Source organism: Nicotiana tabacum, chromosome 17, assembly GCF_000715075.1.
Source record: "Nicotiana tabacum cultivar K326 chromosome 17, ASM71507v2, whole genome shotgun sequence".
Classification (NCBI taxonomy): Eukaryota; Viridiplantae; Streptophyta; class Magnoliopsida; order Solanales; family Solanaceae; genus Nicotiana; species Nicotiana tabacum.
In genome coordinates this window covers 49,181,528-49,198,047 of record NC_134096.1, presented here as the reverse complement: position 1 = coordinate 49,198,047, position 16,520 = coordinate 49,181,528, and the positions used below count along the sequence as shown (strand labels likewise).

At 34.7% G+C, this 16,520-nt stretch overlaps 2 protein-coding genes and 1 non-coding gene across 4 annotated transcripts; 1 reads left to right on the top strand and 2 right to left on the bottom strand.

Moving 5' to 3' along the window:
- The first annotated feature begins 1,397 nt into the window (after positions 1-1,397).
- On the top strand, positions 1,398-10,437 carry LOC107764155 (protein EARLY-RESPONSIVE TO DEHYDRATION 7, chloroplastic-like). The gene is made up of 5 exons (XM_075234268.1): positions 1,398-2,438; positions 3,753-3,919; positions 5,716-5,800; positions 6,184-6,422; positions 9,903-10,437. The coding sequence occupies exons 1-4, from the start codon at positions 1,525-1,527 to the stop codon at positions 6,383-6,385; spliced, it is 1,368 nt and encodes a 455-aa protein (XP_075090369.1). The 5' UTR covers positions 1,398-1,524; the 3' UTR covers positions 6,386-6,422; positions 9,903-10,437.
- Positions 10,438-11,109: 672 nt separating this feature from the next.
- On the bottom strand, positions 11,110-11,183 carry TRNAI-AAU (transfer RNA isoleucine (anticodon AAU)). Its single transcript has one exon. It is a non-coding gene; the product is annotated as a tRNA-Ile (tRNA).
- Positions 11,184-12,055: 872 nt separating this feature from the next.
- LOC107823304 (L10-interacting MYB domain-containing protein) lies at positions 12,056-14,930 on the bottom strand. 2 transcript variants are annotated; one of them, XM_016649933.2, is made up of 3 exons: positions 14,813-14,930; positions 13,268-13,684; positions 12,056-12,985 (listed from the first exon to the last, which is right to left on the bottom strand). In XM_016649933.2, the coding sequence occupies exons 2-3, from the start codon at positions 13,631-13,633 to the stop codon at positions 12,458-12,460; spliced, it is 894 nt and encodes a 297-aa protein (XP_016505419.2). In that variant the 5' UTR covers positions 13,634-13,684; positions 14,813-14,930; the 3' UTR covers positions 12,056-12,457. The 2 variants fall into 2 exon arrangements, with proteins under 2 accessions (XP_016505419.2, XP_016505420.2); XM_016649934.2 differs by having other exon boundaries at positions 13,268-13,633; positions 14,813-14,922.
- Positions 14,931-16,520: the final 1,590 nt, after the last annotated feature.

Below are 16,520 nucleotides of genomic sequence, written 5' to 3'. Positions count from 1 at the left end.
ACTTTAAAATTGAAATTTAAAAATCGTAAGAGTACCACAATCAGGTTGTTGATTTTCAATATCACATAAACTGTTCAATTTCTTTCACTTTCATTTGATTCATTATCCTTATCTCCTCCCACCAAGACAGGAAATTAACAAATAAGAAATCTAGTAAGCGAAATCAAGAAAGAAAGAAATTCTCCAAAAATTGAGTACATGAGACAAGTAGATAGCATGCCTAATCTAGTAACTTAAAAGGAAGCAAATGTTATACAGTTGGTTAAAATATTTTTGCATCACTTAAAATTTGGGTGAAAATTATTTACATCTCCCAGTTTGCTTTAAAAATCAAACTCATCCTTCAATTTTGAACAATTATCATTCTACTCCTCATATCAAAGGTGACTTCTTAAAGCCAATTTTACCCTCTATAATTTTTATCTTTTATTTTTATTCTTTAATATAATGATATTTTTTATTTTAATTTATGTTATCAATTTGCTTATAGACAAATTAAAGAAGCTTTTTTGAAACCAAGAAAGTGTGAAGTAGTAGCCAATTATATAAGTTAATGGTATTCAATAGTAAAATAAGAGAAAGTAAAAAGTTACAACAAATAATTTACTCGTATCAATAATTTTATTAATAGCATTCAAAACTCAATCTATTTATAAAATTGAGATTAAAAGAGAGTGAAAATTTTATAAATTATACAATGCAAGTAATAAAAAATAATAGGCGAAAACTAGAGGTAAATTTTATAATAAATTCACAAAAATTATCTATTTACACTTTATATGAACTTTAATTATAACTTAGAAAAACTCTACTGATAACAATCAAAATTCGAAATTTTATATACACACGGAGAATAATAAAAATAGTGAAACTTAAAATCACACACCCCCGAAATACATTATATGCATTTTCATATATATATATATATATATATATATATATATATATATATATATATAGCAACAATATATTTTGTAATAAATTTATAATATGATTATTTTATTTATAATGTTAGTGAATTTAGATTAAGTTATATAATAAGATACAATATTATTTAAATTATGAATAAATACATGCATTAAAAAATATCTAGATAATATAAAAATATACTTATATATATGGGGAGTTAAAAATGCAAGGGTAAAATAGATATTGACTAGGATGAAAATGATAATTGTTCAAAATTGGGGATGAATTTGATTTTTAAAGTAAATTTGGGAATGTAAATGATTTTCACCTTAAAATTTATGTTTTCTTTTTCAAATAAAATTTATATTTTTATCTAACCGAAAAGCAGTAGTACACTTATCGGTACTTACGCGTGAAATTCCCAAGACCGTTAACAGAGTTTAATATTTCTTTTTTTAATAACAGAGTTTAATGTATCAAACTACCGATTTTTCGCGTATTTTTACGCGTTTGGCCTATTATTACCTTTTCTGCTTCTCCCTGAAGTCTGAACTTCATCTCTCGTCTTCTATACTCCACTCCTCCATTTTCAACTTCACTTTGATCTCTTCTTCAATGGCTTCCCTAAACCCTAATACTTCTCGAACCCCAATGTATCCCCAAGTAGTCATTGACCAAAATACCCCTTTCCCCCCTTCCTCCTCCTCCCGTCAAAATCTCTACCCGATCATTGACATGAACGACCTCGTTGAAAACCTCTTTCCAGAAAATGACCAATTTACCCCTAACGAGCAGCATTATTCACCGTCTGCCCCTCTTGAAACCCTCGAAGAAACCCTACTCACTATCCCCGGTTCCATTCTCCATTTGATCGACACACACTACTCCGTCGAACTAGCCTCCGGCGACTTATCCGTTCACCGTCTCCGGCAAGACAACAGCGTCGTCGCTGTCCTCGTTCGTGTCGGAAACGAAATCAAGTGGCCGTTGACTAAGGATCTTGCCGCCGTAAAACTCGACGATTCACGCTACTTTTTCTCATTTCAAGCTCCTAAAGATGACGAATCGGATAAGGAATCATCGGCTAATGACTTGGCGAATGAATCGTTGAATTATGGTTTAACGATTGCTTCCAAAGGTCAGGAGAAATTACTAAAGGAGCTGGATGGCATTTTGGAAAATTATAGCAACTTTGCGGTGCAGAAAGTGGAGGAGAAGGCCGCGGCGGTGTTGGGCGGACCGGTGCCGAAGGAGTTGTCTCCGGCGGATTTGAAGTCGGAGAAGAAGAAGGAAGTGTTGGAAGAGCGATGCGCGGCGTATTGGACCACATTGGCGCCTAATGTGGAGGAGTATAATGCCTCGGCGGCAAAGTATGTGGCTTCGGGGTCAGGACACTTGATAAAGGGGATTTTGTGGTGTGGAGATGTGACTGCGGATAGATTGAAGTGGGGGAATGAGGTATTGAAGAATAGGTTTAAGACAGGTTCGAAAACTGAGGTTAGTCCTGAGACATTGAAGAGGATCAAAAGGTATGGTCTTTTGCTTGATTGTCAGCTAAATATCTTTGTTTTGCAATTGTTGGTTGTCGTATTGATTAGCAATCTTGTGAGTTCTTGAATATTTTGCAAAGTAAGATCAAGTATATAGTGAGACTGACTACCTGTTGAATTCTTAAATGGGCTACTCCCTCTGTCCCATTTTATCTGATGATTTTTGACTAGGCACACAGAGTTTAAGAAACAAAGACTTGTGAAACTTGTGATCTAAAACAAGTCATGACATTTGTCTAGCCATAAATCTCTTATCAAGAGTAAAATGAAAATTGTAAAGTTGAATTTTTTCTAAATAGAGAAAGGTGTCATCATTTTTGAGACAGACTAACGAGGAAAAAGTGTCACATAAATGAGGAACTAATAAAATGGACTATGAAGTTTAAATGTGAAGGGAAGTGCTTTTTCTTTTTCCCCTTCACATGGGAAAGCATGAAAGTTAAAGTAGAGGATATTTATTACTGCCCCACATTAATGCATGACGGCCATTAGTAATTTAAAGATAGGGATGAGTCAGTGAAAGGTGTGGAATTGTTGAATAGAAAAATTTAGCCTCTTCTTTTGTGCGCACAAGGCTTTCTCTTTTGTTTTCTTGTGATGAACTTCCATTGAGTGAGAGGATATAGAAGGTAGAGATGGTTTGTTTGATATTAGGGCACTTGGAGTGAAATTTATATTTTTACTCATTACAAGGTAATCAATTATGGCTCTAAAGAAAGGGGATGTCCTTATCCAAAAAAAAAAAAAGTTATGACTCTAAAGAAACGGGATGCAATTATCTACACTTGCCAGAATATATGACGGGAAATGTTCTCGGTGTTTTAGAGATTTAGCTAATCCCAGTGAGCTGTTGGACTATGAAACTTTATGATTTTCTTAACTATTTTGGCTACAAATGTCTTAAAACTGTTAATTGGTTTGAATTATGTTAAGCATCCTTAAAGACCATCATGAAACCAAGATAATTTTGATTCACCTGAGTGTATCTGGTTTCTATTACTGATAATGATGCTTGTTCCTATAAATTCTGAAACCTGCTATAACTAAAACTTTAGCGTGAGAAGCTGCCATGCGAGACTTTCTTTGATAGAGAAATACAGAAATAAGTGACTCAAAATCCTGCCTTTTTCCCTCGTTTCCACTCTTGGGAAATGGAAAATATCATAAACCTGGGTTCTTTTTTTGAGCTACCTCTTGCTGATCGACATGTACATCCCTTTAAGAAGATCAGGAATACTTATGTGAATAGTTGGTGTAATATTTGCGACTTATTTGTTCGGCTGTGTTTTTTAGGGTTAAGAGAGTAACAAAGATGACTGAGAAAGTGGCGGTTGGAGTCCTTTCTGGAGCTGTGAAGGTTTCAGGATTCGTTACCAGGTCAGTTGCAAATACCAAAGCAGGAAAAAAGTTCTTTAGCCTCCTGCCTGGGGAAATGGTTCTTGCTACTCTTGATGGATTTAGTAAGTCAAATATCTTTCTTTCTCTCTTTCCGACTCATTTTGATATCTTCTGGAATCTGTATGTCTCTAGGTTCTGCTATTTGCTTTTCTACCTTTTCTCCCTACTGCTACAGGTCAGATAAACGTTCAACCGCAGCTTTATAATACCCATATTAACCCAGACATGGATTAGCTAAGACGTCATCTTTAAACAGTGTAGGATTCATGGCGTCAAGGACATGTCTGACAGGAATAAAATAAATATGTATAGGTCTTCATCAATTGTCTTTAATATAAAGGCATAATACCTCGGTACTCCTTGAATTTGGCACCGTTTAGTCAGTGCACACCTGAATTATTTTTGGACATCTAACCACTTGTGTCTCATTAGGAGTTTAATCAGGCAATTGCTAATCCTAATACATGGGTATAGAGAAGAGAGAAAAGGGTAAGAAATCCAGTTTATGTATTTGATTCTGCCTTAAGCTATTCTTGATCGATATGTTTGGATCAAGAGAAGAGGATCCCCGCCACCTTTCTTTTTTCTTTTGCTTTTGATCAGCTAAGAAAACTATGCAGAGGGAAAGGGAAGGAGGTAGGAGAAAAGAGAATAACACAAGTTTTGTTTTGGGTTTATTATGGCATAATTTGACATATAAAAATACCCATTTTATTCACGATGCCAAGTTCCCCTTTTAGATTACAAAAATTTGAATAAAACAGGTTTGGTTTCCTACTTTTTCTGTTTAAATATAGGTGGAAACGAGATTCAATCTTTATTTCATTACCTTGGCATTCCCATCTCTCCTTTAATTCTCTTTCTAAGATCTATCAGAACTTAAAATTCTTTATGTCTCTCATTCCCCTCCGTTCCTTTCTCACCTAGTCATTCAATTCAGACGTAATATCAATCTTCCTAGATCAGAAACGTATTACCACTGCATGCTACAGGAATTAAGTAAAAGCTACCACTGTTCACAATGGGGTAGTATGCAATATTTGAATGGAGGATAGTGCAGTATAATTCATTGCTATAAGGGGGTACTTCAAACCCTCAGGGGTTGGCCTGGTGGCAATTGACTTGAGCCTTGGGGTTTGCTCCCTTTCAAGGTCTCAAGTTCGAAACCCACTGGGTGCAAACAATTTCTGAGGGCCATCAGACTGGGTAAAACCTGAATTAACCGTGGTGCACTTGCGGGAAACTCCTTGCCGAGGGCCTGTGCACCCCCGGGATTAGTCGGGGCTCAAAGAGACTCGGACACCCGGTGCAAAATCAAAAAAAATAAGGGGGTACTTCAGTTCTTTATATGTCTCTGGATTTTGATGTTTTCTTTTTTGTCCTCCATGGCAAGAATGAGTTGATCACCGGTAGGTGAGGAAGAGGTAGTCAATTTATGATATGATGACGAGCCTGGTCGAAGCACTTTTCTGCGTAGAAAAAGGATTGAATCAGTTTTACTTGGGCTGTCAAACGGACAACTTTGAGTAATTGTTTTATGTTCGAGTGAAGTGCTAGTTGTTACCCTTGCTTTTAGATGGTTACTCCTGCTTCCTCCCTCTCACACGGGAGGCCAAGTGGCACAAGGGGGACCCAGAACATTAACTTTATGCATCTGGCTGGTGTTACAGTTAGAGTACAATATGTATACTGCGCACTCTTAAGGTGATTTTTGGTGGTTTCAACTTCATAAGTATGTGTGCCACTTCTCACGGCAATGCAATTTGTCTTTTGGCACAAGTAGATGCAATTTATTTTTTTCGTTTAAAATTAATTATTAAATTTGGCAGAAGTCTAATGCCGATGTTCTTGTTAATAGGCAGAATATGTGATGCTGTTGAAGTAGCTGGAAAGAATGTGATGTCTACATCAAGCACTGTCACGACTGAATTTGTTTCTCACAGGTGAAGCTCAGTTGTTGTACAGTTCTCCAATACCTGAAAAAATTGCCGAAGAAAACTGGATAATCGTCCAAATTGGTAAAAAAGGTGTAATCAAAGAAAAAGCTCTCCTTTCCCTTTTTCCTACTTTAACTTTGCAAACATTTATGGTAGAGTGTACGATCAGTTATCTTGGCTACATATGCTTTTTTCTGATGTTTACTAGGAATGAAAACTAGGACTTTCATATGGTAATAGACCTCCATCTTTTCATTGCAATACATTTTCATTCATTTTGTCGCTCAACTAAGTGCTAATACACTATGTCAGTGGGGTAATACACTAAAATGAAGACATGCAGCTCTAGTTATTCAGATATAAATTAAAAGTGAATTTGCCTTTTGTAGGTATGGAGAAGAAGCAGCTAAGGCAACCAGTGAAGGGCTTGATGCTGCAGGGCATGCTTTTGGAACTGCCTGGGCTGTGTTTAAGATCAGAAAGGCACTGAACCCCAAGAGTGCCTTGAAGCCCACTACCTTAGCCAAATCTGCTGCTAAAGCTGCAGCTGCGGCTGCTAAAGCTGATAAGAAGGCTAAGAGTTCCAAGTAGTCACTGCTGATTATTGTTGTTGACTTCTCCAGTAGAGGTGCTGCCAATTAGAACCCACTCTTACATATTTCAGCTTTATTTAAGTTACTAATCATGATAAGAAATATAGGTCTTTATTATAGATATACTGTTGTAGATTAAATTGTCCACCCAAGTTCTCCAGCTCTACCTTCTACCCTCTGGTTTTAAGTACTATTTCTTATAATGGGTAATCAGTGCTGGCAGGCAATTTTTGCATTTTGTTTGAGCAATAGCTTCCATCATTAGGTTAAATCACAATGTTAGTGGGTTGCAATCATGCTACTCTTTTGTTGCTCAGAGAATCCTCAAGCTTTTGATTCTTTCTGCACACTTTTGTATTGTGCTTGTTATTAGTAGTTTGGATTTGTTAATGATGATAGTATTGTCAAGGATGATACACTCATGTTGGTTCAATAGGAAAGGAATGTACACATTAAATTGTTCATAGGGAATGAGGGAAAATTATTGGTACCGGGGTAGATTTGGAGTATAATTAAAGAAAACTAAGCAATAGATAGATTTATGAGGTAACTTAAGGGTATGGCCTACTGTTTGATTTCTTCGCATCTTTCTAAGCCTTTATGGACAGAGTTACTTAGTACGTGTGCTAGTGGGAGGTAGCAGGAACATGGTGGAGCAGTCAAAGTGTGCGTAAGCTTGGGTTGGGAGAGAGGGGGGGGGTGCCTCAGAGTCCGGAACCCAAATATTGACTAATTAGACTCAAGCGACCAAATTATGGCGAAAAAAAGGGGAGGCAAAGATAGGTATAACGCATTAATTTAATGCGCTATGTATGTTCCTTTTTTTAACGGACCTCTTTCTTTGTTCTTGAAATACACATGGCGCAGATAAATAGAATATAATGTACAAAAAGAGAAGCAGAGTGCTAGGTGGTGCAATGGTTAAAGGCTAGATATAAAGTTGGTTTTTGCCTTGAGGTCCAAGGTTCGATTCCTTACACCAACAATATTTTGTTTTTCTATTTCTTTTTCGTTTTTCATTTCTTTTCATTATTTGGTTTAAGTATTTAGATATAAATACTTTAATATTTATAATTACTTATCAATGTAATTAAAATCATTTAATATTTATTAGAAAATTATGATTTTTGAATTCACTTAAAGTATAAAAAAGAGAATCCTTTTATTAATTCGTTAAAATAATCTACCGATATTTTTAATAGTTGTTATTTTGTATTATATGCAAAATAAAGTTATTTTTTTTCTCTTTTTATTTTCAAATTAGAATTATGAGTTTTATTTTATAGTTAAAATTTCCATAAGAGAAATTTAATTAATATATACAGTATAATCTATTGCTTAGAATTTTTTATTTTAAAATATTTTTCTTTTAAAATTTAATTATTAAAATTTTAGTTATATTTACACTATATGAATTTTATTAATCAAAATTCTAATTATATTTTTCCTGAAATGTATTTTTATTTCTCCTTTTATTCCTTTGCTATTGTAATTGTATTATCCATTTAAAATTTTTAAATAAGAATATGGTTGTTCTTATTATTAAACATAAACTGATTATAACCATTTAATTTTTAAAATTATAATCCATTAGGATTATTATTAGCTAAGTAATGGTATATAATTCTTATATTTTTATTAGGAAAACTAATTAAATGGTTGCTCATAGACTAAATTTTTTCTAATAAGAATTATCCTAAACTAAACTGATTATAACCATTTAATTTATGAACAACCATTTAATTAATTTTTCTAAACTAAATTTTCATAAACTAAACTGTATTATAACCATTTAGTCATGATAAGAATATGAAAATCATAATCCATTACTTAGCTAATAATAAACTTGGATTATAATTTTAAAGATTAAATAGTTATAATTAGTTTATATTTAATAATAAGAAAATTATAATATTTATAATTAGAATTTCATATTAATAAAATTCATATAGTGCAAATATAACTAAAATTTTAATAACTAAATTTAAAAATAAAAATATCAAAAAATAAAAACAAATTCAAGCAATAGATTAAACTGTATATATTATTCTCTTATGAAAATTTTAACTATAAAATAAAACTCATAATTCTAATTTGAAAATAAAAAGAGAAAAATAATTTTGTTTTACGTATAATACAAAATAACAACTATTAAAAATATTGGTGGATATTTTTAACGAAATATTAAAAGGCTTCTCTTTTTTTTTTGTTTTATTTCAAAAATCATAATTTTCTAATAAATATTAAATTATTTTAATTACATTGAAAAGTAATTATAAATATTAAAGCATTTATATCTAAATACTTAAACCAAATAATGAAAAAGAAATAGAAAAATAAAATATTGTTTGTGGCAAGTATCGAACCTTGGACCTCAAGGCCGAAACTAGCTCTATTGCCAGCCTTTAACCATTGCACCACCAAACACTCAACTTATCTTATAGTACATTAAATGCGTGTTATCTGCGTTTCCTGTGCCATGTGGATTTCAAGAACAAAGAAAGAGGGACATCAATGCCGTCCGTTTAAAGAAAGGGACATAGCGAATTAAATTAATGTGTTATACCTATTTTTGTCTCTCCTTTTTTCCCGCCATAGTTTGGTCGCTTGAGTCTAATTATACAGTATTTGGGTTCCTGACTCGTGTGCCTCATGGCCCTCATCCTTTGGAGTTCTTTGGTTTGAGTTTTCTATGTTGACTCCAAGTGATTAAAGTGAGTGCCGCTAGCAATGTATGGACTTATTAAATGCGTGTTATCTGCGTTTCTTGTGCCATGTGGATTTCAAGAACAAAGAAAGAGGGACGTCAACGCCGTCCGTTTAAAGAAAGGGACATAGCGCATTAAATTAATGCGTTATACCTATTTTTGTCTCTCCTTTGGAGTTCTTTGGTTTGAGTTTTCTATGTTGACTTTAAGTGATTAAATGCGTGTTATCTGCGTTTCCTGTGCCATGTGGATTTCAAGAATAAAGAAAGAGGGACGTCAACGCCGTCCGTTTAAAGAAAGGGACATAGCGCATTAAATTAATGTGTTATACCTATTTTTGTCTTTCCTTTTTTTTCCGCCATAGTTTGGTCGCTTGAGTCTAATTGTACAGTATTTGGATTCCGGCCTCGTGTGCCTCATGGCCCTCATCCTTTGGAGTTCTTTGGTTTGAGTTTTCTATGTTGACTCCAAGTGATTAAAGTGAGTGCCGCTAGCAATGTATGGACTTATTTACTGGAAAATCTTAGAAGTATATAGATGTCCATGTTTAGGCTACATATCAGCTAACATACTCCTATTCCGGAGCCTCTGGTGTGGATCTATATTTGATGCTATAAGGAAAGCTCTGTTTTGATTTCAATGTGTTCTTAATTACTTCATGTAGTTTCTTTGCTTGATGTGTAGATATGAAGCAAAATCTGGCAGTGCATGCCAAAATGCATTTTGTTCCAAAATTGAACATATGAAATAGACACCATTTAGATCTTACTTGCTATCTTTGCTTTTCTGTGCATATTTCGGCCCCAGATTCGTGTGAAGTATTGGTAGCAACGCGGTATTTCCTTTCTACTTGTGAAGCAATATGTTGTCGTGGCCGATGGGAAGGGCTCAACTTGGCTGTGGCTCTGTCGCTCTGATCAGCAAGCTGATAATTGTAAAAAGATTTGGGAAGTTGTGAGTGGTGGAAACGAGCAGCTCTTAGCAATGGAGATTGGGCATTAGAAGAAAACATTGAGATAACAGGCAATTGGGGCCGTCCTCTTCATATTATTTTTGTGTCTGTCTGTGTGTGTACAAGTAAGTGGGAGCCTGCTGCAAAATGTGTGGAAGAATACACTTTATTTTTTTCAATTCCTCATGAACTTGAAACCAACCAGTTGGGATTAAAATTTGATTAATTATTACATTTACATTAGATATGGAGTTTGCTAGGCATGTTCTTAGTCTTGTTATATACTTGTATGGCAATGTAAATAAATGAGAGACTTCAAGAAATTTCTAGTCCTAAAAGATAAATTATACTCATTCAATATTGAAATGAGTAGGTTCCTATATTGCAAAATCGTTACGAAGGATTGAAACAGTGAATATTTACTAGTTTGTGATTGAGATATAGTTTATCAATTGATGGACCATTTTTTTTTTCTTTTCGAATTGCACCATCAGCTAAGCTTTTAATGGCACTATAAAGAAATATACTTAGTTTCAGAACAACAGTTCTCCTCACTCATACATTCGTTTAACAAGTTTTTTTCTTGATCAGACTAGAGCAGTTAGAATTAGTGAGATAAGTACTTAATAGGACGCATAAAAAGCTGTAGCAGTTTGGGGGTGGGTGATTTCAGTAGGTGTCGTGTTTGGATAATATTTGAGTTGAAAAGAATCCGTGGAAGTAAAGCCGTGTTTAAACATGAATTTTACATGGAAGAGAAGTTTGTAACAAGTTGAAGCTTTGTAATAATATTTAATTTGGTTGTAGTTCTTACCACCAAATTTATCTTTTTAAACTTAGAGAAATATTTGGCTTCATAAATTATGTTTTTTAGATACCAAAGATTGATGGTTGGTTGTGAAGCAATTACAAAGGCAATAAGAAGATCAGAGAGATAGCAAAATGCTTAAAAGTTCTGTATCTGTTCAGAAAAAATTGTGTAACACATTGGTCGCTGACTCGTATCTATTCGATTTTAAGGGCAGAAAGCAGGTTAAATATGAAGAAAACGTAAAATAATATTGGCCCATGCAGGTCTCGAACCTGCGACCTTCGCGTTATTAGCACGACGCTCTAACCAACTGAGCTAATGGGCCTTGATGCTCCTTGCTCTCTATAAGTATTTTAATCTAAATTAAAATAGTTCCGGATTAAGTAATCTCTTTTTACTCCTAATATATTTTTCTTTTCGTGAACTTTTATACAAATATTTTCGTAAAATTTAATTCTAAACCTAATTCAGATGTCATCTACGGTAGTCATAGATTTACCTTATTGAAATAAAAAAACTGCTATCCAAAGAAACCAAGATTCTAGCCATGATGAATAGCTACAGATTTTTCAAGCCTAATTAGCATTAAGGATTATTTTAACTTTAATCTAATTCCATTTTCAAGGTAGCATACATGTTGGCGTAAACTTGTTCTCCTTTAGTTCCATACATCCTCAAGGAGGGGAAAGTAGTACGTATATAGGTGCTAGGGAGTACTAATGTCCATAGGAGTACAGTAATTGATTTGGTGCCTATGGAATTCAACTTTTGCCTATGTGGCGACAAAACTTTCAATAAATTTACACTTCTCTTTTTCAATAAATTAGCTGCTACCTAATAAATCACTTAGCTGAAATTTGAACCGGAACAAAACTACACTTTTATGCCATGAGATTTTTCTCTAATGAGTCTTTCTCATGATTGAATGGATTCTTCTTTTTCGTTTTCTCGTGATTGGTAGTGTACCTTTGCCAGAGTCAGACGGAGCGTAGAACATAGATATATATGTTAAAAATCATTAAAATTTCAACAAATAATTTGAATTATGTAGCCATAATTTTTAAAAGCACAATGGGTTAAATATTGAATCTTGGATCTTTTCTTTTATGAGCTAGTACTTGTTTAATCAGGAAACGTGAAGAAAGACTAGCAGTATGTTGGATCATCCATAACAACTATCAACCTACGGAGCAGCTATTCATTTTCAAGTTAATGTAAATGAGTTCACCAAGATCTGATGGTTACATGCTCTCCTTTTGACTTCATAATGTCACAACTGTTGCTGCAATGGCAACTCCAACAGCAAGTCCTGTCTTAGGATGAATAGAAACAATAGCCACCTTTGCATCTAAATGCATGATGAGTGGGCTTAGTTTTTAACAAAATGCTTCCTCCTATAGCAAGTTTCAACTCTCTCACTAAATTTTATCCAAATTCTGAAATCTAGTCTTACTCCTAGTTGTCAAAAAAGAAGAAAGAGATAGAGAGATGTGGTCTATACATGAAGCTTCCACCTTTGTAAAACCCAATAATAAATGACTCACTTGAGATAGGATATTGCTACTTGAATATATAACAAGATTAGTCGGACTTATCCTTTTAACTTAGGGAGGACCGGGACAATTTGCCAACCAACCATGTCAGCCGCTTCTCAACTTTGAGAGATAAGAATAACTCCCTAGCTGCACGATTGTAGAAGAGATCCAAAGCAGCATAATACGCTTGGTCATCGACACCTTCCAATTCATCCAAAGCTCTAATACAGTCGGTTATGCTGAAATTTTCATTGCACTTGTTCATAGCAGATGCTCTAAGTCTTGAAGCAGCAGCCATCTCAGATATAGCTTTTGCAATAGCACCATCAACCCCCTTACGCCCTCTCTTTCGACATGCTATATCAGTAGGTGAGCTCACAGACTGAAGAATTTCTTGCTCATTGGAATCGGGAACTTCTTCAGACTCTGAATATGACAACTCTTCTTGAGACAGTGTTGAACCGGGGAGACAGTCCTTGTGTCTAGTAGATCCATTATACGTCCCTTTACTTCCAGAATCCGCAAATATCACGCTCAGCTCCTTGTAAAATGGGCAGCCTGTGCTCCTTATGGTCTCTGCATCTGGATTATCCTGATTAGTACATGTCAAGGAGAGTTTTGTGACGGATGGTTTCTGAAGAACAACATCAGACTCTACTAGACATGAAAAATATTGCTAAGGTAAACCGTGATCCATCAGTAGATCACATAGGCATTGGAAAAGAAAGTCTTATTCACAAAATTCTTCTGTGCGTTGGGAAATTAAAAGAAAATAAAAAGTAAAAGGAGAGTTCAACTTGCAAACACAAATGACAAACATGTTCTAGCAGCTAAAGGTGTTTTTGTTCAAAATAGACAACACGGGAAAACAAACCTTGATATACTTGTCCCAAGCTTCATCTGTTGCTGTTACTAAACCTGTAATTTCCTCCCATTTGAAAGCACTATGATCAAGTAGCAACTTCATAGTAGCAAACTGCTTTCTTAGTGCAGCATATCGATACTTTAATTGCTCCCTCTCCCATGTAAGACCGGTTCTTTTATGGAATTCATCACAAATGCATTTCCATCCTTTCTTACTAAAAGACTTGTTTTGCATATGCCCTTCATGAACTTGGTCGACCATTACCTCCAGCATTGTCTTGGTAAGAGATGTGGTCCACTTTGCTCTACACTGGGATTCCCGCTGCTGCATAGATTGCTGTGTTTTGGAACGAGTACACCTCCCACTCCCAGCCATCTATTTGATTGAGTAAAAATACAATGTGGACAAGTTACAGCAGTATTATACCTAAAAATGACAAGTAAGATCAGCTCACAGATCACAGAAATTCAAGCATGAATATTTGCATTTTCTTTCGTATAGCTTTATAAGCTTGAAAGAGCGGTTCAAAAAACCTAGTAACTTTCGAACTTCTATCTCAAGAGAAAGGCTTTTTGTCTTCATAGATTAATACATGTATCGCCAAAGACACTTGAATTGACTATTTAGTATTTACCCAGGGGTTATTCACAGAGTAATGCAAACCGGGGGTGGAGCTAGTAAGAGGGGATGAGATCCACTTCCCTTCGTCCAAAAATTATACTATGCAAACAGGGTAAAAATAGTTTGTTTGTTTTTGGTTATTATACAAATTGTTGAATCGCCGGGAAAATTCTAGTGTAATGGTAAAGGGGATTAAAAAGGCTTTAAGTCTCAAGTTTGAATCCCAACTATGTCATTCTAATAAATTTTTGAATCCCCTTATATAAATTTCTAGCTCCACCTCGGATGCAAACTAACCCGTGTTCAGAACAGGTAACTATAATTAAAAGGAGAAAACGGTCTCCTTTTGTTAGCAAAAAAACTACTATATATAACAGTGAGAAATTCAGTTCACAGAGAAGGTGAATTGACTTTCAAGAATACCCACATCTCCATCTGGTAATTGGCATCCCAGGGTAATGTTAACCTTTTTCAACAATTTCCATCTGGTAATTCTGACACATTAAACATTAAAAAAAAGGAATACATGCATAAATATCAATTTCATTCAAAAAGACCAATGAGCTTTAGAGATTACAACTTCACTCTGGCCACTTAGGTACATGATTCAAATCTCGCCTTACCCCTCTAATCTCGCGCCAAAAGTTAACAAAATCAAAGAAAACCCAATTCGAATTTAATTAAGCCTTAACCCCATTCTAGAATTCAAACAGTTTGTGGGTTTGATCCTATTGCAGTGAATTTCCAGTTTATACAACAAGACCTTTGTTCGTTCAAAATCTAATTAGAAGTCAATGGCAGGCTATAATTGGCGATAAAGACAACCCTAGAAATTCTAAGAAACAGAAGATAGATTATGTGATTTTTATATGAGAATGCAGGCGAATAATAATAATATATGGAACACAAAAAGAAAAAAAAATAAGAATTTACCTCTGAAGGAACTGGTGCTATAGAATTGTCCTACTTTCGTTACAGTAAAGAGGTGGTTTTCCCCTAAACGAGAATTTCGGGCATCCAAACAGGGCATTGTCTTTTCTCCTTGTGCGGGTAACAGTTTTGTTTAGGGACCCGCAATCTTTTAAGAATTTGCACTTATACCCTTAACTTTAGACGGTACCGAAAAACGGACCGAGGTAATTACTACGCTTTTGCGACAGGTCCCTTAACCAAAGCATGATTCTAGTCTTCTTAACTCTTTTTTTTTTTTGGTTCCTTTTTCTGATCGAAATATCTACTTTGGTAACTAATAATTCCATCTTTTCTGAAAAATATATTTCCGATTGCTTAAATATACATACTTTCGATAGATTGGAAAAACGAAATAAAAAGTTCTTAGTAATGCGACTGTCTTTTAGTACATTTTTGCTTTGGACATTCATCATTGCAATAAATTAGATGTGTTAATCCATACTTCGAATTATAATATTCTTTTGCTAGGAATATTAGTTTGTGCATATTTCGGCAATACACATCAATTTCCCTTATGTATCAATGAATTCCGTCTTTCGTGAACTTGCTTATATTGTCGGTTTCAAATCCAAATAAAGAAAAAATCAATGTAAAACTTGCCAATTGTTTAGAACCGAGTAATATTTGTTGTTGTTATGTTCCAGTGGGGCAAGCAACAGAAGGGGCAATGGAGATGGAGAAATCGAATAGCCAGTAGTAGCAGAAGCAGTTACACTTACGTGCCATCATTGCATAACGTAAAGAGGTTTAGTACTTGATTTAGAAAGGCCTTGTGTGAGGTCCCATGTTGGCTAACGATGTCGCGAGATAATTTCATATATTTTGACATTATTTACCTTACTTGATTGTTGTTTGGATGATAATTTGTGCGACGATTGCGCTTAATAGAGCTTATTTCATGTATATGAATGTTTGGACATGAATTGGAGAAAAGTTGCATGAAATGGTACCTCAGAACTACAAAATGAAGCAATAAAAGAAGACGTGCAAGGTAACGAAAAGTTAGTGCCATAGACAATGTCTTGCGCAGTAACAATAGTGCCATAGACAGTGCAAGGCATTGTCAAGGGCATAGTCATCAGTGCCATAGACAGTGCCTTGCACCGAAAAGACAGTGCTATAGACAGTGCCTTGCACCGAAACGACAGTGCTACAGGCAGTGCAAGGCGCCAACAATGCTATCCGGAAAAAAAGTTTAATTCCTCATTAGTATTGGACATGTAAATTCGGCCCTTACCCTATAAATACCCCTAAAAGTTAGTTTTTGAAGGGTTAGACACTATTGAAGAGACATCATTAGAGAGGGAATCGACCTAAGCAGGTTGGAAGCACGGATCACTCGAGTTTTTTTCTCTCTGCTTTCCTTTTACTTGTAGTTTAATGCTTCTAGATATTACTATGATTATTTATACAGTTATGAGTAGCTAAACCCGTCATCTAGGGTTGATGGAACCAATTGTTGGATGAAAAGTTGATTGTGTTTTGATATAATTGAGTCGTTATTACTCTTTAACTGTTCAATTATATGTTTCTTGTGATTAATTGAAGGGTCCTTGATTGATCGTATCTAGTTATCTTGTGTTGCTTGAGAACAAATACTTGATTAGATTGTTGTTGAACAATGCCACTTTCGAGTAAGTTAAGAGATTAATTACTTGAATTTAAAAGC